General features: G+C 39.1%; 1 protein-coding gene across 6 annotated transcripts in view; it reads right to left on the reverse strand.

Annotated features, from left to right (window-relative positions):
- NTRK2 (neurotrophic receptor tyrosine kinase 2) overlaps window positions 1-24,781 on the reverse strand; it is a 307,987-nt gene that overhangs the window by 125,811 nt on the left and 157,395 nt on the right. For 2 of the 6 annotated variants that reach the window (XM_036433647.2, XM_045580081.1), the window contains exons 13-14: window positions 13,791-13,838; window positions 7,636-7,824 (exon numbers count right to left, since the gene is read on the reverse strand). In XM_036433647.2, coding sequence (XP_036289540.1) covers window positions 7,636-7,824; window positions 13,791-13,838 — 237 coding nt within the window. Of the gene's footprint in view, window positions 1-25; window positions 3,813-5,424; window positions 5,630-7,635; window positions 7,825-13,790; window positions 13,839-24,781 lie in introns of those variants that run through there. The other 4 variants (XR_006741270.1, XM_045580082.1, XR_006741271.1 and 1 more) reach the window with 4 other exon arrangements.

Genomic DNA, 24,781 nt, shown 5'->3' on the forward strand with positions numbered 1-24,781 from the left:
TCTAGGCATCTAGGCATCCTATAACACTCCATGAGAGAAGTTGGCTGACCAGGATGAAGAGCTGGGAGACACAAAGTGATGGGCTTCTTCAAGTTGAATGGTAATCTACATTTGGAGTCATCAAGAGTATTGACCCTAAACCAGAACTCTCATCCTGTGGAGGCAGGGCAGGGAGCCTCTTATTTCCTGAGTCTTCCCAGCCCACAATACAGGCCTCACTCGCTCTCTGATGTTCATCATGTGGAGCTGAGCAAATACGGATTTAGGATCACGCTAGACCAGACCTGACATGGCCAGTCCAACCCCCCACCTTTGTTTTAACCCATGTACCATGAATCCAATGTGAAATTTGAAACTGGCAGTAATGTACTCACTGTAGTCCCTACAAATTTTCCAGCACAATCCACCCAAAATGAACCACTGCTATAGAAATATAAACCAAGCCCAGTCCAAATAAAGGTTGGGGCACAAATAGTTAGATTTCATATCACAGGATGATTAAAAGGACATTTGTAAGACTAGGCAGCCATATATCCAAATGATATCAGCAGTTATCTCTAGCTGCCAGAATCTTTGTTTCTTACATCTTCTAAATGTTTCTCATTTTAGAGCTTCTGAAGGCATTTAATTCTGTTTTATTGGCTAAAACCATCAGGTCGGTGACCAAGCCACTGTCCTGGTTTAAAACTGAAAGTTTCCTATAAACCTCCTCAGTCCTGGTGGTCACTGGGCTACTGGCATTCCCTTTTTCCTATAGGCCGCAGATATTGCCTTTTACTTTTCCCCTCCCTGAGGAGGTCAGGCAATCAGAAACAGGAAGCTTTCTCTAAGTAAAAGGGAGCAGGCTCACCAGAGGGCAGTGTGTACTCAGCAACCTGTGGGCTCCCCTCAGGAGGCAGCTCTTGCTCCCATTTAGGGACTAAACTTGAGGAGCCAGATGGCCATTGTACGTGGCTATCAGTGCGTGGCTAAGAAGTAGTTCACACGTTTTTTCCTGTCCTTGGTATGGAGCAAATTTGTCTTAACCTGCATTTCAAGAGAAGTAACAACTAAAAGGAAAAGAACACTCAGACAAACAAACAAAAGACTATAATATCATTGAGGATCAAGGGCAGCAAGACTGTGCCTTTGTAAGGAGAGCTGGCATGATGAGTCACCTGAGAAGCCCAACCGTGGTGGGCTACCCTCTCAGCTGGCAGAATCAGTGAAGACAGAGAAAACTTGAACTTTGCAAGGACAAAATCTGCATCTCATATAAAAGCCCCCTTCAAGGATTGAGTGTCACATCCAAAGAAAACTCCCATGATGCCATCTTGACTTAGCCATAGGGAGCACTCAGTGCTCAAAGCATCTGGGTAGCAGGAGCTTCTTCCCAACACAAGAAGCTCTTCTGCATTTGTATTTGCTGAGCTGGCCCTAGTCCACAATCTGCTGGCACATGCAAGAGTGGCCAACTGGAAACCAAAACGGGGCTGGGGGGCGGGGGATCTTGATTGGATTTACCCTGCTGGTACCTATTCTCCAGTTGAGCTGGGCCTTGGGAAACCTCCAGAACACTTGCATTAGGATCCTGCATCTGCTGGCGTGCTTCCAGCATAGCTCTGATGACTTGGTGAAATTGGATTGAAATGTTTGATGTGAGAGGGCTGCATAATTCTATCTTGGCTGGCTGATGATGTGGAAGTAAAACAGTTTTCAGACTATCACTACAAGTGCTTCCTTGACCTTAATCCATAATTGTTTTTTCCTTTTCAGCTGTTACCTATAAGATAGAAATATTTTCTCTAGGCATCTAGGCATCCTATAATCAGGTGGTATTGCTTTTTTGATAAGAATAATATCATCCAGTGGTCAAATGCTAATAAAATGATGATTCTTATTTTATCTGTTGTAAATGTGCTTGAAACTGGTTTGCTACAAATCTTCACCTCAGTGGAGTTTATAACATGGCTTACATTGTAAATGTAATTATGCAGCATGTATTCATTTCCTTTCTTCTAGGGAACTCAAGTTGCTTTTTAAAGCATTATTTGATAGCTTCTTACTAGCTCCTCTGGAGTTGAAAAGAGAATATAATATCAAGCTGTTATAGCTACCGATGGGGGACTATAGTACCAAGAGGGAGAGAGAATTGAACTGGGACCTACAGAATCCAGGCAATGTGCCATGAAGACCCCCAAGGGGTGAATTGCCAACCCAGTGTGCCATAAACGAAGCAATTTCTAAGGATCCTAAAATAACTGTGTTCTCTCTGTCATAACATGCTGGGCACAATGGACTTAGCTTGTTTTTAAAGTGTAGGCCATGCCCTTCAAAAGGATATAAACAATTCCCAAACCAGCTATATTTGGCAAATTAAATGCTTAGAAGAACATGTATTTTTAAAAGACAAAATTAAGAGGTAAAGGACAGAGATAAGTGCTAAAGCAATGGTTTCTACCTGTTTTTAAACCAAAATGGACCATGGACACAGATTGTATTCAAGTTTGAAGATAACTTCAGGTAACTCTGTGTCCTTATCCTTTGATCTAATGAGCTCCTAAAGTTCTGGACATAAGTAAGAATTTTTTTTCCTGGGTACTCAAAATAGCATTGCAAATGTGTTCAAACCTTTGCAGTTCTGTGAAAAATATCACCTCCTTTCCCTCTCTTTGTTGGTAACACAATGATGGTGTGGATATTAAGGGGAGAGGAGGGTGCCACATGTGATCTTTTCAGCTTCTGTTAAAATACTCCCTGCTTTTATAACCTTTTACTTCCTTATTCTTAGCTGGTCTATGAGTCTGTGCTTATCTACATAATTGCCTAGTAAGCATATAACCAATAGGAAAACACACATGCATAAGCGCACGAGCACACGCACACACACACACACACACACACACACACACACACACTATAATACCTGGAAAAATATGGCACATTCTGTAGGAAATCAATAAAGATCTATTTCATTGTAAATGGGACCAAAAGGAACAAATGTCAGAATTCTTTATATGCATCTGTCACAAGGAGTTACTAGCCCTACATACCTAGAGGACATGCTTTGTGTGAACACACACAGTACATGTTTAGGGACAATTCTCATTTAATTTAGGCCCTAGGCCTAGGACCCTAACTAATTTACAAGGCTGCTCTAGGAAAGACACAATTTTAGGAATACCAATAGTCTGGCATTTGATTTTCTTGCAGGGGAAGCTATAACACATTTCCATTCTTCAAGAGAACCCAAGATTGATGACTTGGGGTTTTGCTGGCTAGTGTTTTTTGTTTGTTTGTTTGTTTGTTTGTTTTTATTTCACCATTTCATTATTTTTTTCAGCTCTCTTTGTATCCTGCCTAGCAAAAATCTTAGCAGTCAAGGAAACGATAGCAGCACAGCTGCACTAAAGCCAAGTTTGTAAATCCTACTGGGAAACCACCCGTGCTTTCAGATGATGTGGCTTTCAGACACGTCTATACAGACTAGTTGAATTAAAGACCAACTCCAGACTTGATGTTGCTGAGCTCCTCAGCTCCATCTTGCCATCCTGATTGATCGAGGAGATGGGTCTATAGTTAAAGTGGCATAGCACTTTGAGGGCTTAATCATTAGAGCACACTGCTTTCTCTTTGGAAGGTAACTTCTTCCTTGGCTAGGGTATGGAAGCTAAGGAGTGACGTCAAGATGATTTCTGGCCAAAATTTGCAGATAATCATAGAACTCTTCTCCTCCATCAGGCATGGATTTAGCCTCCTTTAGTTCCTGCAGTGACACAGGAGCCTCCAAATACCAAATTATTATCAGGCGGTCTTGGGGGAACCTCTGGGCCCTGCAATAAAGTAGACAGACTTGCTATTGGAAAGTGCTCAGGAGCAATTCAGCCCTGTTCAGATTGCTCTAAAACCCTGCAAACCATCTCTAGACTTGGTAAATGAAAGCCTGGCATAGCTCCTGGTAGTAAAAAAGTACTTTGGGGAATGTAATTTATTAACATTCTTCACTTAAATGATCTCACATATCATTTAAGGCAGTCTGGTTTTGAGGGGGATATTTTGTTTTTGTTCTTGTTCATTTTTTTTAAAGCAAAATTACATAAGTATGGAGGCTGAGTAATTTTGGAAAAGTGACTTCTGAGCATCATCTGTAAAATAAAGTATTTGTATTAAATGATCTTTATGGTCTAACTCAGGGGTCACAGACACGTGGTGGATTATGGGTCAAGTCTGACTCAAACTGGTGTTATCTATTGTTCTCACTCAGTGTTTTAAATTTGGGGAAATTCACAATAAAATATTTTAATAAGTGCCTGTTCTCACTGGAAATTTTGAGCATCTGGTAATATCAGGTCATGTTTAAGCACAGCCTTCACAGTGCCATATCATCTTTCTAATCTTGCTTGTTTCTCATATTGACCTGCATAATCTTGTAGGTAATTGGAGTTTAGGATCCTAGCTCTAAGTTATTTTATTATAGTGCATTGCAATTATATGATGAAATGTTTAACCATAGGCCTTCTTAACAAGATTCGCTGAAGGCAGGGAACATTTCATTATTACCACCAAATCTTCAGTTCCTTGCATTGTAGGAGTATTACGGATAGCTAATATATATTTAATGAATTGAAATTCATCTTTTACATTGGATTATTACAATCGGGTAAAGTAAGATTGGGACCACTCTTTCTTTTAAGATCACACGTGTATTTGAAAGCCAAGATCTTTAGGTAGCAGGTAGATTTAGGAAAGAGAAGTAAATATACTGACTTAAGGCCCAAGACTCTAATAGGTCCTGAGGTTGGTGGTGTACCATCCATGTAACGTTTTGCTTTAAGCACATGGGAAAACTTCTTAACTTTATCTGAGATGATAGTAAATTTGTTTTTCAAATGTAACCTAACAAATTTCTTGTAAGATCCCTTCTTTAAAGTTTTTTGTGTTTTTTTTTTTTACAAGTTAGGTATAAAAATGTTCTATGGGAATCACGTAATTGAATGCTAATCTCCCAAAATTGTATGGGCCTAGAGTAACAGATCACTCTGTATAGCAGATCTTTGCATTTTAAAATATTTCAGTTTCTGGATGACTGCTATTAGGATGTTCAAAAGTCATGTTTTTTTGTTAAAAGATTATTCCTGCTAAAATTGTTATCTAAATCTGCTTAACTTGGATAATATATTATTAAAAACATGTCTAACAAGTAAACTATTACGTAGGCAAGTGTAATAGGAATAGAACCAATGAAAAGGCTATGGGTCATCTTTACTTGTTACAAGTCTGTTAGTAAATAATATTTCAGTAATATATATTCACATCTGGTCAACATTTGGCCAACATCAAAATTGTATCATGTCCCATGATATGAAGGAATAATTCAAGATATTGTTTCTGCTCTCGAGGAGCTTACAATCTAATATAAATAAGACTACAGAAACACATACATGAGAGTGGTTATACTCTTAACAAAATGTACCAGAAACATTGAAGATAAAGCTAAAAAAATATGGGGTAAAGAGTGACTTTTTAAAAAGGTTGAAGATAAGGAGAGAAGTAAATTGCTTCTTCATTCCCATTTCTTTGAAAAATTATTCATAGAAGATGTATGATTTTAAGTGTTCTTCAAATCATGAAATAGTGTATGGCTTGAAGCCTAGAGGGAAAAAAAGTTCTGAGTGACTGGAAATACTGAGCTGAATAAGGATGGCTGGGTGAAGGGTCTGGAAAGATTTTCCAAAGAATGAACCATCAAATTGAGAATCAATGGTCTGGATCCTACTGGTAGAGGACAGAAGCTAAGGAGAGACTGTGGGTTTCCTCAACTCTCTTCTAAATGCAGGTGGTGTACAGTGGCTAAACCACAAAACCAAGACTCCTCCAAAAGAATAAAAATGTCTAGCTCAAAACCTTTGCAAAAATCTCCATGGACCCTAGATTAAAGAAATGACCTTTGGAAACTTTCTTGTGGATTTCTAGGATAAGAAAGCACTTCTAGATAGACCCAGCAGCCATCTAGTCTACTTTCTTCTATAAGATCTCATTAGTTCGTTTGTTTATTTCTTTGCTTGCTCGTTTATTAATTTTCTTTAATTGGGCTTATTGAGCTGATGCTAAATACTTGATTATTCAGCTTGATCTATTTCATTTTTCCACTATCCACAAAAGAAGAGCAAACTTTTGGAACAGGTTGATTTTAGTCAACCTCAATTATAATATAGCCTTAGGCTAACTGAAGTATATTATACAGCCTGATATTGATGGTGACAGGACTGTCAAAGTACTCTGTTCCTAGGGAAAACAATCAAAATGATGACACATTCTGCCACCATAATATCCTGCTTTGCCTTAGTCAACATTTGACTGCAATGCATGCAGAGTGTTTCAAGGTCCTTTAGGAGGATAATTATCTGACAAAAAAAAAATGCACATTTTTAAGCAATACCTCCACACATCTTGTTCATACCATAATGACAATGTTAGAATTAGAAATACCTTGATTTAACTTAATACCTTTTATTTCAAGAAGCTCAATATTCTTCACATCTGCAATTATATTTATCTTGTCATATTACATATTCAACTGAAATCTATGGTGAGATCCAATTTCATGTATTTACAAGCTTATAATTCTGTTCTTCTTAACAATTAAACTCAAATCTACTGTTAAACTACCTTGGATAAATTTGAGTAAATAGGTGGCAATAATAGTTGTTTCCCCATATGTGAACAGATCTGATACTCATTGTTAAGCCTCCTTATTCTATGATAGTCTCAGTGTAAATACTAACCTTCAAAGAGTCCCACCTTATCTCTCAGGATAAAAGCATGTAAGGTGGGGTGAGAACATTCAAATAGAATATACCAATTATTCAGTGCCAGGGAACTCCTGGAACCTGGGCCACTTAATATTCTACCTTCATATCCCCTTATTCAGGTGTAAGGGAAGGTCTGGCGTTCCAATGGCATAAGACTTGTTTGTTCCTTGTGATTTTATTCTTTGCTGTCCTTAAGTCTGTGCTCCATTTTTTATATTTGGGCAATGTCTCAAAAAATAGAGTAAGAGTCTCAGGAAAAAAGAAACCTGTAAGCTTTCAATAGAGGCTTTTGGGTTCATTTGGTTCTAAAAAAATATGTCAAAGTATTTAACATGTATCTTTGCCATCATGACATCACAAGAGGCTTCATGCTGAGAACTAAGACTGAACAAATAATATAGAACTACCAGAATTGATACCACCTGTGTGCAACATAGCTTCTCGTGATGACCTATAAGGTATATTTTAATGATTTTCAATAAACCAAATTTAAATCCTATCAATTGCCTGATATATGTTCATTCTAATGATACTTCTGGCTTATTTCTCTTTTTCAAGATAAGCATGCCTTCATTCCAACTTCATTTTGACAAATGGTTTTTGAAAATGGATCCCAAGAGAAGCCAGAAATTTCCCATATTTTCAAGCCCAGCAGAAGACACACCCTGAGAATTCCATAAGAAACAAACTAAAAACTCTAATCTGTGGTCCCAAAGCCCCAAGAATACTCAGACATTTCACAGCCTTCCTCCCCCAAGCCATCCTTGTCAAGAATTCTGATAAACATGCTTATAGATACAACTATGCAACAAATGGGCCAGTAAGTATAAACAGCTGTACTTACATGTGTCTGGCTTGAGCTGACTGTTGGTGATGCCAAAGTACTGGGGATTTTCAATAACAGGGATCTTGGTCATTCCAATAATGACAGCATCAGGGCCGCCCTCTGAAGATGATGGAGTATTACTCCCATTGGAGATGTGGTGGAGTGGGCTAGCAGAATCATCATCATTGCTGATAACTGAAGCCGGGCCTGGAGTTGGAAAAAATACACATTCTCTTATAATTTTTAATGCTTTTGTTGAGTGGTAACTCACATACATAAAATTCACCCATTTAAAATGTACACTTCAGTAGGTTTTAATAAATTCAAAGAGTGTTGCAACTACCACTACAATCTAATTTTAGGACATTTTCATCATTCCAAATAGCTGTCATTCCCCATTCGCTCCACTTCTAGCCCCAGACATCCATAAACTTACTTTCTATCTCTGTGAACTCACCTATTCTGAAAATTTCATGTAAATGAAATCATAATGTGTGATCTTTTAGGACACATTTTCTTTTTACTTAGCATAATGTTTTTAAGATTCATTCACTTGTAGCATGTGTCATTATTATATTCCTTTTTGGTTGCCAAATAATATTTTATTGTATGGATATGTCACATTTTGTTGTTCCATTCACCAATAGACAGACACTTAGGGTTGTTTTAACTTTGAGGCTATTGTGAATAATGCTGCTATGAGCATTCATATATAAGATTTGTATAGACATACATTTTCATTTCTTTTAGGGGGACTTGCTGGGTCATATGGTGGCTCTCTGTTTAACTTTTTGAGGAACTGCCAAACTGTTTTTCCAAAGTGGCTGCACTATTTTATATTCCCACCAACAACATATGAGTGTTCAGATTTCTGGACTTCCTTCTTCTGTAATTTAATATGCAGCTTTCCTCTGTTCTCTGAACATCCATCTTTAGAACACTGGCTCATTGAAACCCTCAGCATCAATTTAAGATCCTTGTTTCACTTTGAGCTCCTCGTACTGAAATATGTACGAGGAGCTCAAAGATCTGAGTTCCTTTCTCCACTCTTTGGACAAGTTACTTACTTTCTTTGTACCTCTGCAACCACTTACATTGGTAACATGTGCAAAATGATACTTGCTTGCTATTTTATGGGACTACTGATATGAATATGCGCTATAAATTTAAATGTGTGTCAGAAGTATGAATTGCTTATAGGTTTTACTAAATGAAGTCACAACTTGTGGACTAGAATTACATTGAACTGTCCTGTTACTTTGTTCCTCTCTCTGTATGTTCTGTCTATAGCTGCAACATGTTTGCCTACAAAATAATGGCTCCCTGCCTTTAGTCATAATATTATTTATTTATAGAGTCATTCCATGGATGTCTTTATACTAAAGCAATAACCATAACATTTTTTCATATGACACTTTAACTTTCTAGCCCAGTCTCACAACGTATATGTCCATAAATACAATCTACTGTATCTTGTCTAAAACATTAATCCATTGACTATTAAACCCATAGTGTTTAGATTCAAACAAAAATAGATTCACGAAGATAAAGGTCTATATGAAAGCTTCAAAAACAATTAAGATATCAGTGGCTCATAGTAGACATCCATACATGAAAAATAGACAAAGCCCCTATATATATATATATATATATATATATATATATATATATATATATATATATATGGGATTTGTCTACTTTTCATATATATATAGTCTAAGTGACTGGACAACTGGCCGATTGGCCAGTAGCTATGACGTGCACTGACCACCAAGGAGTAGATGTTCAACACAGGAGCGAAAACTATAGGCACGAAAACATGGAACAGACCAATGAATCTCAGAGAGAAGGAGGGAGGAGGGAGGGCAGGAAGAGATTAACCAAAGATCTTGTATGCATACTAGACGCCCAGTGGATGGATTTATGCATGGGGCTGGGGAAGGGTCCCCTCAGCCTGGTCTGCAGGGATTGAGCCAAAACTAGCTCTCAGACATCTCCAAAGGGGTCCTGGATTGTGAGAGGGTACAGGCCAGGTCAAGAGACCCCACCAGTGCATGAATCTGTGCACCAGGCCTCTAATATATTTATGAGGTGTTTTTGCAGCAAACTAACTGGGTTCAGAGTCCCACAGACTAGCATAAGCCAGGAGAAAGATAGGAAGGAAAAGATATGAAGAAAGACAAAGGGAAGGCAGTCAAGGCAAATGCATACTAAGGAAAGGGAAGTCCGAATCACTACTTTCATAGCAAGAGAATGTATATTCACCCAACCTCCAGGATGCATGTTTCAGCATTTCCATCCATTCTTTACCTCTTCCCTCAAACTTGACTATTGCAAAAGCACCACAATTCTAAAAGCAAAAGCTGTTGGATCATACATTTTTAAATCCCCTCTGAAATATCGTTGTAATCCATCTCCCGATTCAAGATCCATTTTCCCCTTCGTATGGGGATTATCACAGTATGTAGTGATAACAATTGGACATTCCCCAGCTAGCTGAATCTTAAACAAACTATGCAGGAGGCAGCCAACTGCTATTATAGGTAATTTTTTAAAGCATTCTCTCAAGGGGATGTTCATTTGAGACGCCTTTAATAATACACTCTGGCTTAATTCTGCAAACAAGTCCTCACACAGCCAATTTAGAAGCCACAGAACTCTCAGAGAAAGGGCAATCTCCCCAGTTGTGCCTAGCTCACCAGCGTTAGCAAAGTGCAGAAATTCTGCCAAGAATAAAGACAAGTTCTTTCTAATATCCTTAACTGTCTCTGTTTCACTATTTTCTTTCTAGCAGACCTAGACCACCCAGAGTTTAAATCCAGAGATGGAAAATAGAAATTTGTTGTGCTAAGGTTTCTGACTTGTGTCCCTGCTGGCTCCCTCACTCTGTTCCTTGTGCAGTTGTCCCCTCTTTGAGGTGACCCAACTAGTCTACTGCCTGAGCTCCCTGAGCATGCAGGATCACACATTTCTCAACAGATTCCAGGCTGCCCATTTACCCTCAGAAATACAGGAAATGTCATATTCAAGTACTCCACATGCTGTCAGAAGGCCAGTGATATTTGCTTCTGGAGCCCCTGCAAGGAGTAGAAATGTCTGATCCCAGTTGCCTTTGTCACTGATTCTTGTGGCCCAAGTCAGACTACCAATATTCCTACAGGATCTCATCATTTCGGAGGAGATTCATACCTAGAAGACAATGTTGAGATTCCTCCAGGAATCCAAGCTCTGGATCATCTGCCATGGACAGAGTGGAGCTCTAACTTAAAGAGCTCAACCCAGATGTTTGCTCTTTGCATCCCTTCCTCCACCAAAGGACACTCTTTCCTTCCCTGGCCTCTCTGAGTAAAAACCCCAGATTCTGAAGTAACAAATCGAAAGAAAATGGTCTTTCTTTTGGGGGCAGGGTGATGGTGACAGTGGTGGATTTTCAAGCATATGGAGGGTATAAAGTACCAGAGGTAATTTTTCAAAAAGCCTTTTCACTTTGCCAGGAGGCCGCTGTTGACAAATCTGACTGGGTATACAAACCTCAACCATTTATCAATTGGAATATTAATTCCAGCGCTGTGTTCTTCGTTGTTGATGTTCCAGAGTCTGGAAGATTGATGTGGCTGGCAAGGCTGCAGGAATTCAGCCCATTTTTCTAGGAACATTTTGATCTAATAGAGCTCAGCAAAGTTGGGAAGGGGGGAAATGCTCTCAACGGGGACAATGAATGTCTATATAATTTGACAGCCACCTGTCTGTGCATGTCACACAATGTGTCATTGTGTGTGTCTTCACGTGCTTGGGGAGATACAATGAAAAGACAGACAGAAGAGTCAGGAGCGCATCACAGTGCTATAAGAAATTCATATGAGGACTTGAGAAAATGTCTTATAAAATTAATAAAAAGTTTTAAGTTGCTGGGTGTGTGCAATTTGCTGAGTTTGGGGTAGAGAGTTCTAATTATTGAGCTGACAAATATAACTTATGCCTGGAAACATTTTTAGCCTATTTTTCCTTTAGTATCAAGTTCAAAGTGCCATTTTGTCTTTCATCAGAGCTTCTGGGTAAGGTCTATACATCTATGACTTTACAGTCTTCTCTAAGCCTAACTTAGACTTATTTTCTTGAGATAAGAATCCACGAAGGTTATCTGGGGAAGGACCAACAATGCTTTCAGGGCAAGGGGAGAGATCACTGTTCTTGAGCAACTGTATAAGCATGTCTTATGTTTTCTGTATTCTCATGCTTCAATCTTGGGCTTGATGACACTGAGGGACTGTCCTGTGTCATCCTCAGGTAGTAAGGAATTTGCCTCTGAGTAAACCTGTCATATACAAACCCACTAATCTGTAATCTACACCCCAACTACATCCCTTTCCAGGTTATCATATTCCAGGCCATTATCCACGTGTCCCATTATCTCAGAGCCAGGTATCAGACGACTAGGGTTAGTTCCTACACCCCAGAACCCACTGAAGCGCCTCAAACCATCCAATCCTAAACCTGCTACCCCTGCCTCGCCCAGTTTCCTCCTGATTCCTTTTTGTTTCCTATATTTGTTTGATTTACAGTTTTCCCCGAGGAAACCACAATAAAGGTTCTTTGTTCATGTTTTCCCCTCATTCCTTCTGTCCCCTGATTGACTCAGGTACTTCTCCCTGAGGTCCCCCTACCACATGGTGTGCCTTCTTCTCTGAGGAACTGTGAATAATGAATTATCTTTGTACCAATGGCCATTGTCTCCTGACCTATTGGCCTCACCATCCCTGACTAATAACAAGATCAACATTTTAAAGCAGCAGGGCCTCGGATGAACCATAACTGAAAGAACAATTCTGAAGAATTCTTTCTGCTGTGGCCTAAACGGGTAAAATCCTGCTATTGGAGCTTTTGAGGAACCAGCACCTTCTTGCAGGTTGAACTGGCCTGAAAAATGTTTAAGTGTTAAAGGGATTTGCTATTTAGTGGAAGGAAGACCCCATCCCACAGCACTGTTATGGGAGAACTTATCATCTGACTCCTCCTGCCCTACCACACACACACACACACACACACACACACACACACACACACACCATCAAACAGGCCACCTGCAACACTGCCCAGGACTCTGGTTTTCTAAAATGCCTATGATCAGTTGTATCTGAAATGTGTCCTGGGGCATCGCCAACAAATCCTGAGGTGGTTGCGCTTAATTTCCAACTTGACCACATCTCCACTTTTCCTTTGCTGGTTGAGAGCTCTTCCCTTGGAATTTATGGGGCTAGTTAAGGGCAGACTGACTGATATCAAGTTCAAAAAGGGAAATGAACAGGATTCCTCATATGAACAGGGAGGGCTCACAACTGGAAGGCTCCATGACACTGGTATATTGTGCAATTTTACCTAGAGCCAACCTTGCAACCAGAATAAATATTAACCAACAGATGCTCAAGATGGCTAAATCTTGGAAATGCATATGCAAAATGGAAGGAAGTCTGTCTTTTCATTCCTTCTCAGCAATTCCTCTTCATTGTCTCTGAATGAATAGAAAATACTAAACAAATTGGAGGTCCCAGGAGATCACACCTGATTTCAATCCTAGCGATGAGATACATTATCTGCACTCATTTGGTAGCTATAAGCTCTGCTTTTCAATTGTCAACACAATTGCAAGGAATCGAAGGCAATCAAGCACAAATCATAGTGTTTGGATGTTAGCCTTGTTTTGAAAGAGAAATGGTCACAAACAAACAACTGATTTACCAATGCAGAAATTTATTACATTGTGGCCAATGAAAGAAAATTAAGACCCATGCTTTCCAGGCATGAATATTCAGCCAGCTTTGCTGGGCATGGAGTTGCAGTCCAGTGGTATTTTATTTCTTTAATCTTCTTAGAAATGCATCAGCAACCTAGAACTGGATGACAGCTGCCACATCCCCAGAGGTTAAAAGCAAGTAAACTTCAAGAATAAAGAATTATTTACTAAACTCAATTAGCAAAAGCAATGCCTTTTCTGAAAATAAATAAATAAGTAAATAAATAAAAATAAAAATAAAAAATTCTAGCCCTCCTTCAGCAAGTCAAAAACCAGGAACATGAAAAATGAAGCAAATGCCAACAAGTATGAAGAGGCCCATCAGTTTCATCCGAATTAAACACAAGCTCATTATTTATCCAAAGAATGAGTGACTACTTACCAACACCTTGTCTTGATTTTACATTCCCAAATCCAAACCATGAGAAATCTGAAAACCACAACAGAACATAAAATAAACTTCGAAAAAGAAATGTAAACCAGAAGTGTTCAGCACTGTCCTTAGTGAAATAACTCCAACGCCCTCTCAAAGCTCCATTGAGGAATGAAGCTTCCTCTCAAATATCCAATCCTCAGATTTTTGTGTAAAAGTCTATTTCTCATCCAGAGAACATGAAAGTTCAAGTCAGATAAGGAACAGCAACCAATCTTCGAGAGAAGGGACCAAAACCCAGGGTTAAAAGCAGTTTTCTCCCAAAGTATGGAAAAAGTTGCTGGGTGAAATACATAATGCATCGGAGAAATGCATGAACGTTCTGAACCTCAGCTGTGTGGGGGATGAAAAAAAAAGAAGAGAAAGCAGATCTTTTCTAGAGCTAAGACAGCTAAAATTTCATGTTCCTCTCCTAGTAGATATTCTAGTAGAAGAGGAACATGAAATCCCATGGGAGAACAGACACTTGGGCTGGATGGGGATTCAAGATGAAAAAAAAGGGAATCGATTCTATAAGGATTCCATGCCTGACTTGCTATGTAACAATGGGTAGCTCGCAGCAGATCCATGTCTCTTACAACCCAAGTTTCCATTGGACGTGTAAGGAGAGGTCTGCCAAATGTTTGCAGGTCCTCCAGTGAATAGAACTACAGTGAAATGTCTGTTTATTTCTTGGGCTTGACTGTTCTCTTCTAGGTAATTCCCACTGGGTTCAAAGTGAATTCTACACAGCAGAAATCCCTGGATACAAAGCCAATAAAAGAATGGAACCCAGGTGAGTAACCATGTTACTCAGCTGTTTAGATCTGTGGCGACTTTTTATAGGGATTAGGATAAAGAGCTATGTAGAAGAGCCAATTTAAAGAATCAATGTATGTAAAACCCTTTGCACACTCAAAAAGTTGTGTCATTATTACTATTTTTTTTTCAAGTATATCTAGCCCTTCCTTCCCTGGTATTTCAGAGCTTCAGCTCTCTAAACTCTAAGCCAATTTTCTGATTGATATTCCTCTGAATGCTCTCTTCCAGGTTTTAGAAGACAGAATAAAGGTCTGGCCTCCATCCAATGCCTAATAAAGACTCCTTTGCACAGAGGACAGTGGGCCTCATTCACAGGGTCCTTGGTCTAGGGAGGTAGGGCTAAGCATGTGGATTTCTTAAGTACAAAGAATCCCTATAAAATCTGGGTGTATTTTCCTCCTGGTTCCTTTTTGTTTCCTATATTTGTTTGATTTACACAGCTTTCATTAAACCATAGGTTGAATTTTTAAGACTGCTTTCTTCACCTGAGCATTTTATCAAAACCATATTTCTGTCTTACAGAATACCCACTGAAGGACAATGGCATAGTGGTCCCCCACTGATTTATAGGTTGGATTACTTTTTTATCATTACCTAAAAATCACAACTGCAAGGAACATCTTTACCCATTTTAGATGTTCCCATCTCCATTTTCAAAAATCATTCCTTCAAGGTAAATCTTGGAAAATGGAATTATTAGGTCAAAAGGGTGACTATTGTTAAGGTTCTCAACACATGTCATCAAATTGCTTTCCCACTACATCTAGGTCTTAGTGTTACCAACAATATATGAGAAGATAGGACTATACTTCCAAGGGGAAAGCTAACGAAACTATTTCATACTTTTGTACTTGACATTGGTATGTGTCCACCTAACTGAACAGAGACCTGGCAAATACTCACACCTGACCTGTACCACATGAAACCACTCACACTTTGTCTCCTGGGCTGGTGCCTGACATGGGTGCAGTAAGGACTGAAGCTATGGAAAGAACCAGAATAAGGCAGATAACACTTGTGTAGTCATTATAACTCACCAAGTGCCCACACACATACACCCCAGACAAGCCCTTTCTTTAATATATTATCCTCTGTTCACTGACAAGGAATTGAGACTCAGATTTAGCAAAGGTCACAGCTCATAGTGACCCAGCCTTCTGATACCAAATCCAGGGTTTAGACTTTTTTTCATTAATAGCTGCCTTTCTAAAAATAGCCAAAATTACAACACTATAATAACGATTCAATTTTATGTATAAAAAGCACTATAAGTAGTCATTTATTCTCATTTATTTATTCAAAAGAAACAGGCTGTGTGGTTTTCCCCCTAGGAGCTTACAAAGATCAGCTACTCTGGAAGTATGTCCAGGGTATATGAGACTCAGGAGGAATAACTATCCAATTGGAGCAGGGGTGCATATTCTATTAAGAGAGAAACATGATTTTGGCTTCTGGACAACAGGTTAGAATTAGCCCTGAATGGGGGAAAGCAGAGGGGCCATTGTCGGTATAAGGAGTCCAGTCACGTCCAGCATGGGCAGTCCTGCCTGTGTCAAGGGACTGATGGGGCTAGAAAGTAAAGAAAACTGAGAAACAAAATAAGGGCCAAGCAAGAGGTTAAATTTTATAGGTAGTCCCCCTACACCGACCCCCTCAAAAAAAAAATCTTTGGCTAGGCAGTAACATAATTAAGATTAGTTTTAGAAAAGTCATTTTTGGCTAAGGGTGCAAAAAGGATTATGAGAGGGAAAAACTGAGGGCCAAAGACTGGTAAGGAAGCTTCTAGAGAAATCAAGGCACACAAGAGAACTGTGGCATGAACCAGGTTCTGGGAAAAGAAGGGATGACTGTCAGGCATATTTAGGGAGATTAACAGGACATGGTGAATGATTGCAATATGAAGGGAGTGTTGGAAATGAATAATGAAAGTTAGGGGTTTGAACAATGAGACATATGGTAATACTGCTCCCACTGTCTCCAACAAGGATTTCGGGGGTTAAACTGACAGCATGGGTGTAGGGCACAAATCCCAAAACAGGTGTGTACATGAGGACTGGTGTTCGAACCTCAGAACACATATCTGATGCCCAAAGTAGATTTGCCCAAGATCAAGAACCCATGGTTTCATGGGAGGGCAGAAGCTACATGCTGAACCTGGGACACATACACTTCTAGTTTCAGTGCATAAAACACCCTGTTTTGCAGCGACAAAGGAAAGGGCATCCATCTAGCTGAGATTAACAAACTTATTCCAAAATTGCTAAAAGATTGCTAAATTCTCCTGAACAGTAACACAATTATTATGTAAGATAGAATACAATCTTCTTGCCTGTATCTCAGAGTACCTGGAAAATGTAAGACCAGATTATCAGCGTCACATTGGTACCTGTACCCACCCCCACCTTAGAAGCTGTCCCTGGTCTGACAGCTCTTTCTTGATGGATTTCAGCAGTAGTCTTAAAACCTTAATACTAAATTTCACCAGCAAAATTTTCCCACAAGGCCAAAAAGAAACAATTTCTCCATTTCCTGTGATGTTTCACCCATTGGGAGTCGAGTCCTGCCAAACATTCTTTTCTATTCTGTTTAATAAGAGACACTTTATTCACTGCAAAAGAAAGGGCTCCTTCAAAAGCAAATGTAGTTGCAGTGAGCTTAAAGGAACTCCTCCTTTTGGAATCCAGACTGACAAAGATTCCAAATTATAAAATTGATCAAATACATCCATTTTACAACGAAGAAACTTCAACCTTCCCTGACTAGAGAAAAGAAGTGTATATCTTTAAATGGCGCATTAACTCATTAAGAACTCAAAGATAGAACTTAAACTAAATAAAATAAATGGCAATAGGGATTGCCTTTCAAATATCTCCCAAAGGAAACAGCAAATATTTAGGGGGTTGAAAAGGAATATTTATGATGCCAAGGAGAGGATCAGAGGAGGGAGCAACACATAGGCAATTCGAGGAAATCTAATCTTCCCTGTGGGCGCTGGCTTGCACAAACTAAAGGAGATTGTTAGAAGCATTCTGATTTCTGGAGAATGCAATTTCTGAGTTTTTTTCTCTTTTAAGTTTCAGGAGAGAAACATCTTTTTTTTTTTTTTTTTTTTTGTTTTTTTTGTATGTTAGGAGAAAAATCAGCTTCAGCTTCCCTCCCTTTTAACTCTGGAGAGATTAAAATTTGCTGCGTTCTAAAATGTAATTTTTTAAATATATATTTTAAGGCAAGACTCACCACCCTCCATCTCCAAGAAAAGCATCTCTAACATTCTAATGGAAGCAAATGGGAAAATATGATTCACCGACAGAACTATAATCACCTCCAACTTCTTATGGCCACACCCCCGCCCTGAAGGACATGGGAAAGTGGAGCTCTGGGCTGCCTTTGCTGCAGGGAAAGTGAGGACCAGATATCATCGAGCCCCAGAATAGACTTTCAATAAGTGCTTGATGGAGTAGCCAGTTGCCTGTTACCTCAAAGAACTAGGAGGACTGGCCCTTGGAGGGAAGGGAAAACGAATGCAATGGATGCTTTGCTGACACTATAAGCATCACCCTTTCCAAGTGACACACAATCAGCATGAGTAATAGTTGCTTCAAATTAATTCCAGTTCCTCAGGCCACTGAACAGTGTAGTTTGGTGCCAAGTTTCCACTTCAATTTAATCTTAATCTTTCACTTAAGGACACAACCTTTATATAAGTCCCATATCCACTGACTAGGAAATGGACTTGATTTGAGTTACATTGGTTGTGAAAAGCATGGTGCAAAAGGTCCTGGAATCCTCCTGACCAACTTTCATTGGCTTCATCCCTTCCCTTTCTTCAAATGCCAATGTGACTTATATTGTTCTCCAAGTAACATTGAACGCTTCCAATTCAAAAAAATATAAAGAAAAATAAGTGTATTTTATTTATTTATTTTAAAGATATAGTTTTATTGATTTCAGAGAGGAAGGGAGAGGTAGAGAGAGATAGAAACATCAATGATGAGAATCATTGATTGGCTGCTTCCTGCACCCCCCTATTGGGCAAATGTCCTTGACCAGAATCGAACCCAAGACCCAGATTGCAGGCCAATGTTCTATTCCCTGAGCCAAACTGACTAGGACAAAAATAAGTGTATTTTAGCTTAAACTGTTTGCTGCTCTCTGAAATATTTGTTTTCCTTTCTTTTTCCTAGGCCCACAGCTAGACTCAGTTTACCAGCCCTCCTTGCAGTTAGTTGTGGCCATACCATTAAATCATATCCAAGGGACAGTGAGCACAGTGAGGGGCACTCTTTCTGGGTCTGGCCATCAAGACTTCCCATGCATACTACCAGATGCTTTCCTCTTCTACCTATCCAGAATGAAGACAACGCTTAAATCAAACTTGGAATTAATGACTTGAAGTCAGCAGAGAAACTCTCTACTAACTCTCCCAGAGAGTGTAGACAGTATAGAAAATAGTTATTTTACTGAGGTCCAATGAAACAATTTATCCTCCAACTCCCATTCACAAGCAAAAAATAAACTATTTTTATTTAAAAAAAAATAAAAAATAAACTGAACCATTATTCACTTTGGGACTTATTTACCATGGTAGAGAGTGAGCCTACCATAACTAGTACACACACACACACACACACACACACACCTAAAAACAAACAAACAAACAAACAAACAAACAGGGTTTTGGTGCAGCCACTATGGAAAGGAGTATGGAGTTTCCTCAAAAAAAAAAAAAAATTACCATATGATCCAGCAATTTCACTTCTGGTATTTATCTGAAGGAAATGAAAATACTAACTCAAAAATATATATGCATCCCCCACATTCTTTGTAGCACTATTTACAATATCCAATGCATGGAAGCAACCTGTGTCCATCAATGCATGAATGAATAATGAAAAGGTGACATATATATTCAGCCAAAAATTGGAAGAAATCTTGCTATTTGCAATACTAGGAATGGATCTTGAGGGCATTATACTAACTAAAGTCATACTGAGAAAGGCAAATACCATGAAATCTAAAAAATAAAAATAAAAACTCAAAGATATAGACAGCAGATTGGTGTTTGTCAAAAGAAAGAAGGTGGGAAAGAGATGAAATTGGTGAAAGGGGTCAAAAGGTAAAAGTTTCCGTTGTAACATAATTAAGCCCTGCGATGTAATGTACAACTATAGTTACATTGCATACTTCAAAGTTGCTAAGAGAGCTGAAACTGGTTTGGCTCAGTGGATAGAGCGTCAGCCTGTGGACTGAAGGGTCCCAGGTTCGATTCTGGTCAAGGGCATGTACCTTGGTTGTGGGCATATCCCCAGTCGGGGGTGTGCAGGAGGCAGCTGATTGATGTTTCTCTCTCATCGATGTTTCTAACTCTCTATCCCTCCCTTCCTCTATGTAAAAAATCAATAAAATATATATATTAAAAAAAAGTTGCTAAGAGAGCAGAACTTAAAAGTTCTCATCACAAGAAAAATAAATTTATAATTATGTGAGGTGATGGATATTAACCAGACTTATTGTGGTGATCATTTTGCAAAATATACAAATATATTTTGAATAGTTATGTTATATACCTGCTAATCATGTTATATATAAATTAGATCTTAAACTTATTTAATGTTTTAATTAACTGACTTCATGACTTCCCAATCCCCTATCACAAAATTTGAAACTGTAATCCATGTATATTTACATTTTTCTGGAAAGCCCACAGATTTCATCAGATTTTCAAAGACTTCTTGACCCCAAAATGCTAAGAGCCATTGAAATATGCATAAATGATTTATTGTGTATTATCTGTGTCCTTTACTAGAACATGAGCTCCAGGAAATCAGTGACTGTCTTAGAGGAGGTTCTTCCAGAAACAGAGTCCAACACAGGATTCAAGTGAAAGCAGGTTATGAGGAAGTGATTCAAGAAATACTAGAGGGGGATGAGCAAGTAACACAGGGCCAGGAGGGAAGCCCATGGTAGGTACATTTCCCAATGAGTTATACCGTGGGTAACTAGAATTCAAATTCCTGGGAAATCAAGGGCAATGGTATAGAATGCCTCTCAGCAATATCCCATCCAAAATGTGAGGAAGCTGGGTCACTGACCTTCCAACTACCATCTATCATTGGCTGAGAGCTTCTAGCTAAGGGGAAGCCCTCAGGCAGAGTTCTGGGTGCTTTCAACATGGCACCATGGGCACAGCTGGTAAAAGCTGAGAGGACATGGGTGAAACACCAAAGTACTTGCTACAAGGACCTTGCCTATGTTTTCACCATTATCTCTAGTGCCTTGCACAGAGCTTCAATAAATGCTTGTTGAATGAATGAATTAGCACAATTTTCAAAAAGCATAACAATATGAAATACAGCAAGTCTAATGAAAATGCCAATATGCAAAGTATGCACCCGATATAAAACCACTATGTTTTGCAAATATATGTGCTCCCTTCCTGTTTCATTTGTGGGCCTCCAATGGAACCTCACTGAAGACAATCTTTAAAGTTGAGCAATACTTAGAACCCAGCAATCCAAGGAGGTGTGGGCTAGATGTCAGATGTGGGCTGTCTCTAGACACTGCAAGAAATAAACTGTTTGACCTTGGGCAAGTCATGCTCCCCCTCACCCCCTGTAGACTTTATTTCCCACTACACAAAGACAGAGGTTGAGACATGGCACTGAAGGCCTGCTCAAGCTCTAGCAGTCTACAGTACTAATCATTGGGCACATATGACTGAGAATAGATTGCCATGCGGCTTCATACAGCTTCCCCAGGTATTTTGGGAATGTGAAATCATGTGCAATTTAAAGAAAAGCACTCAGTCAACTGGCCTAGATTTTTCTCCTGCTAAATAACACTCAGATGCTTTGGGGTCACTATATCCTTATCTTGAGAGAAGGATTGCAAGAAAAGCAATTTAAAAAAAACAACAACAGTATTTACTAAATACCTGCTATATGCCAGGAATTTACTAGAGATTAGAATCTTTTATCTAGATTAGAATTAGATTATTTTAATAGGAAAAATTGGTCAAATTCTATTGCAGCATGAAAAAAATAATAAAAGCAGACTAAAGGCTTAAATCCTACAGATAAAGTTCAGAAGGCTCAAATAGGAAGACATAAAACTAGACTTCTTGGAATGTGGCAAAATATCTTGATCCTATATTTCAGACATTTAATTTTGAGAAAATAACATTGTCAACTATTTCACCTTTCATTTTGAACAAGTGGACTATTTCAAAGAAAAGTCAGCCAGTATACATCTTAGTCATTCATATTTAAACTGTACAAAGTGTTGGGATTTTTAGTCTACTGTAAATTCTGAAGGCTTTTTCTTTAACAAAAGTGGTAAAAAGTGGTATCTAGAATGTCAAATAATTAGTTTCCAAGCTTGGAACTTTGAGAAAGGCAGGAGCTACCTCTGCTTGCTAATAAGAGATGACAGACATGGAAGAATCCTATCAAAGCTTTGCCTTGCTACTGTACAATCCAATGAGAGCTCAAGATGCCCTATAAAGATTTTTTTCAGTTGTCACAAGCTCTCTTCAGAAAAAAGCAGGTGATCTGGATGCACACACAACAAATTTCCCTGTTCACACTCCTTAAGGTTAGGTGAAGGACTGCTTGAACTTTGCCCCAAATTCTCTGCAAAGCAAGTCTTTAGGAAGAAAACTGGGTGATTCCCAGGTAATAATCTGAGAAGTGGTGTTAGTAGCCTTCAAAGACAGCAACAGGCCCATTGACACTGGCATATACTTTATGATAAATTCCCATGAGTTTTTGTTTCCATGGAAAACCTAAACAATGACTCAGACTTCCTGGATTTGCTCAGACCCAGTCAGACCAAAATAAAGGAAGATTGCTCTCTCCACCCTTTTTTGCACAAGGTTTGTTGCCATATTAAGTGCACTTGAAAATGCCAATGCAAGTTATGCTACATATTTATAGTTATACCGGAGGCCCGGTCATGAAATTTGTGCACTTGAGGTAGGGGGGTCCCCCAGCCTGGCCTGTGCCCTCTCACAGTGCAGGAGCCCCACAATCCATGGAAGTAGGCCTCACTCACCCACCCGAGGCTCCTCGATGGATTGCCCCAAAGAGGTAGGCCCGGAGCTGGGAGTCCTGCCTCAGTGGAGTCCTGCCCACCCATGTGCACACGCTGCACATGCAGCCTTCTGTTAATGGATTGTGATGATGTGATGGTACCTTGACATGACAGCGTGATGACCACATAGGCTTTTATTAGTATAGATATATATTTATGCTTGCATTATTTGTATTTGCATATGCTAAACATGCAAATTATTTTTTAAGTTCCTTGTAACCAATGTTTACTATAACTAATGCAAAGCATCATAGAAGAATTTTTGTGTGGTATATTATGGAATTTGGAAGGGAGAAAAACATGGTAGGGTTTCCAGCCATGATACTTACTACAAGGTATTTTCCATTCTACTGTATTCAAACTCTTCACTGCAATCTGGGAACATGGTGACCTGCTTTGTGTCATCCTTCAGCATCTTTGTCATTCTTTTCAATGGCCCACTGTCCCCCTTCCCATTCCACCACCACCCTCCACACTCTTGAATCTAGTCAAGGTCAGAAAATGTGTAAGGCCAATGCAATAGCCAAGATATTTATTTAATTGTATGACTGTGTGCTCTTCTATTAAGAAGCTCCCATAATGGGATGGGACATAACAGGATGATATGCATTTCTAAAGCTTGGTGTTAATAAAAATAATGGAATAAAATGGCCTTAAGAAGAACAAAATGAAAACCCATTGTTTAAAATGCAATGCCAAGCAAACAAATGAATGATTGGCCACCCTGCTTAGTATCACTTGAGGTGGTGACTCACTGTCAGGGGAAGAAACCCAAATTCATAAGATGAAACTGTATTTCTTTCTTTAGTGTTTCCCCATTAAATGCCCGATATGTTCTTCAAGACCCACTGATTTTCTGGAAACTAATCAAAACTGATTGGCTAGGTCAGTGGTTCTCAAATAGGGGCCATTTTGCCTCCCATGGGAAAATTGGCAATGGCCAGAGACATTTGGGTTGTTGTAATAAGGAGGGTGTGTGCTACTTGCACTTAATGGGTAAATGCCAGGGATGCTGCTAAATGGCTAACAACACACAGGAAAATACCCCAGAACAAAAACTCTAAGGCCCAAAATGCCAGTGGTTTTAATACTAAAATGTATTAACATGGTCATGGGCCAGAAAAGAGGAATTAATCTTAAAACCTTTCATCTCTGTTCAAAAGACCTCGTCTGCCTACACTCTCTGTTCCTATGGGAGTTTAGTCTTCTTTCCTGTTATTTCCATGTTCTTATCACTGATGTCCCTTCTGCCAGTCCCTTTTTTTTCTTAGTTTACCTTGTATCTCACAAGAAACAGCTCTAATTGTCATTCCTTCTGCTCCCAAACACCACATAGTGCTGTTCTGGCCCCAAAACAGAGTGGAAATGCAATGCGAAGGGACAGAAATGGGATTTGGACTTCAAGCTTTGGATTTCAGTTTTGGACCCACCATTTCCTGACAGCTCCACAGTGACTTGATCTCTCTGAGTCTCCCCTAGGAGCAATAATTACTTCCCTGGCCACCTGATGGTGCTGTTTTAGGATTGTGAGCAGATGTTTATGTGAGACTTCTGTAAATGATCTGGTATTATATAAACATGGGGATAAGGAAATAATAAAGTATCAAATATTCAACAACATTAAAAAGCTTGACCTGACCCCAGCTTTATCATCTATGATTTCCCCTTAAAATATACCAGATCCCAGTGAAACTGTTAGTTTGCATTCCTTAAATAAACATGCCTTGAGTTTTTGTATTTAGTCATTAATTCATTCACCTGATAGATATTAGACAATGTGATAAATTCTAGGTGTATAATAAAGAATATAAAAAAATAATAATTACAGCCCATGTCTATATGGAGCTTCCAAAGCTTGTGTCTTTATGCCTCTGTTTCTTCCTACCTGAAATGTAACCTTAAACCATTGACCATTGAACTCTGTTGGGTCAACCAAATCCAGTTGAAAAGTCACTCCATCATGAAGCATTTCTCTATTCCCCAATCATAAATTGACATTTGGGTTGTTTGTCTCTCATGGTAAATACCGCATTCTTCTCTGTATTAAT

Source organism: Pipistrellus kuhlii, unplaced genomic scaffold (genome assembly GCF_014108245.1).
Source record: "Pipistrellus kuhlii isolate mPipKuh1 unplaced genomic scaffold, mPipKuh1.p scaffold_m20_p_12, whole genome shotgun sequence".
NCBI lineage: Eukaryota > Metazoa > Chordata > Mammalia > Chiroptera > Vespertilionidae > Pipistrellus > Pipistrellus kuhlii.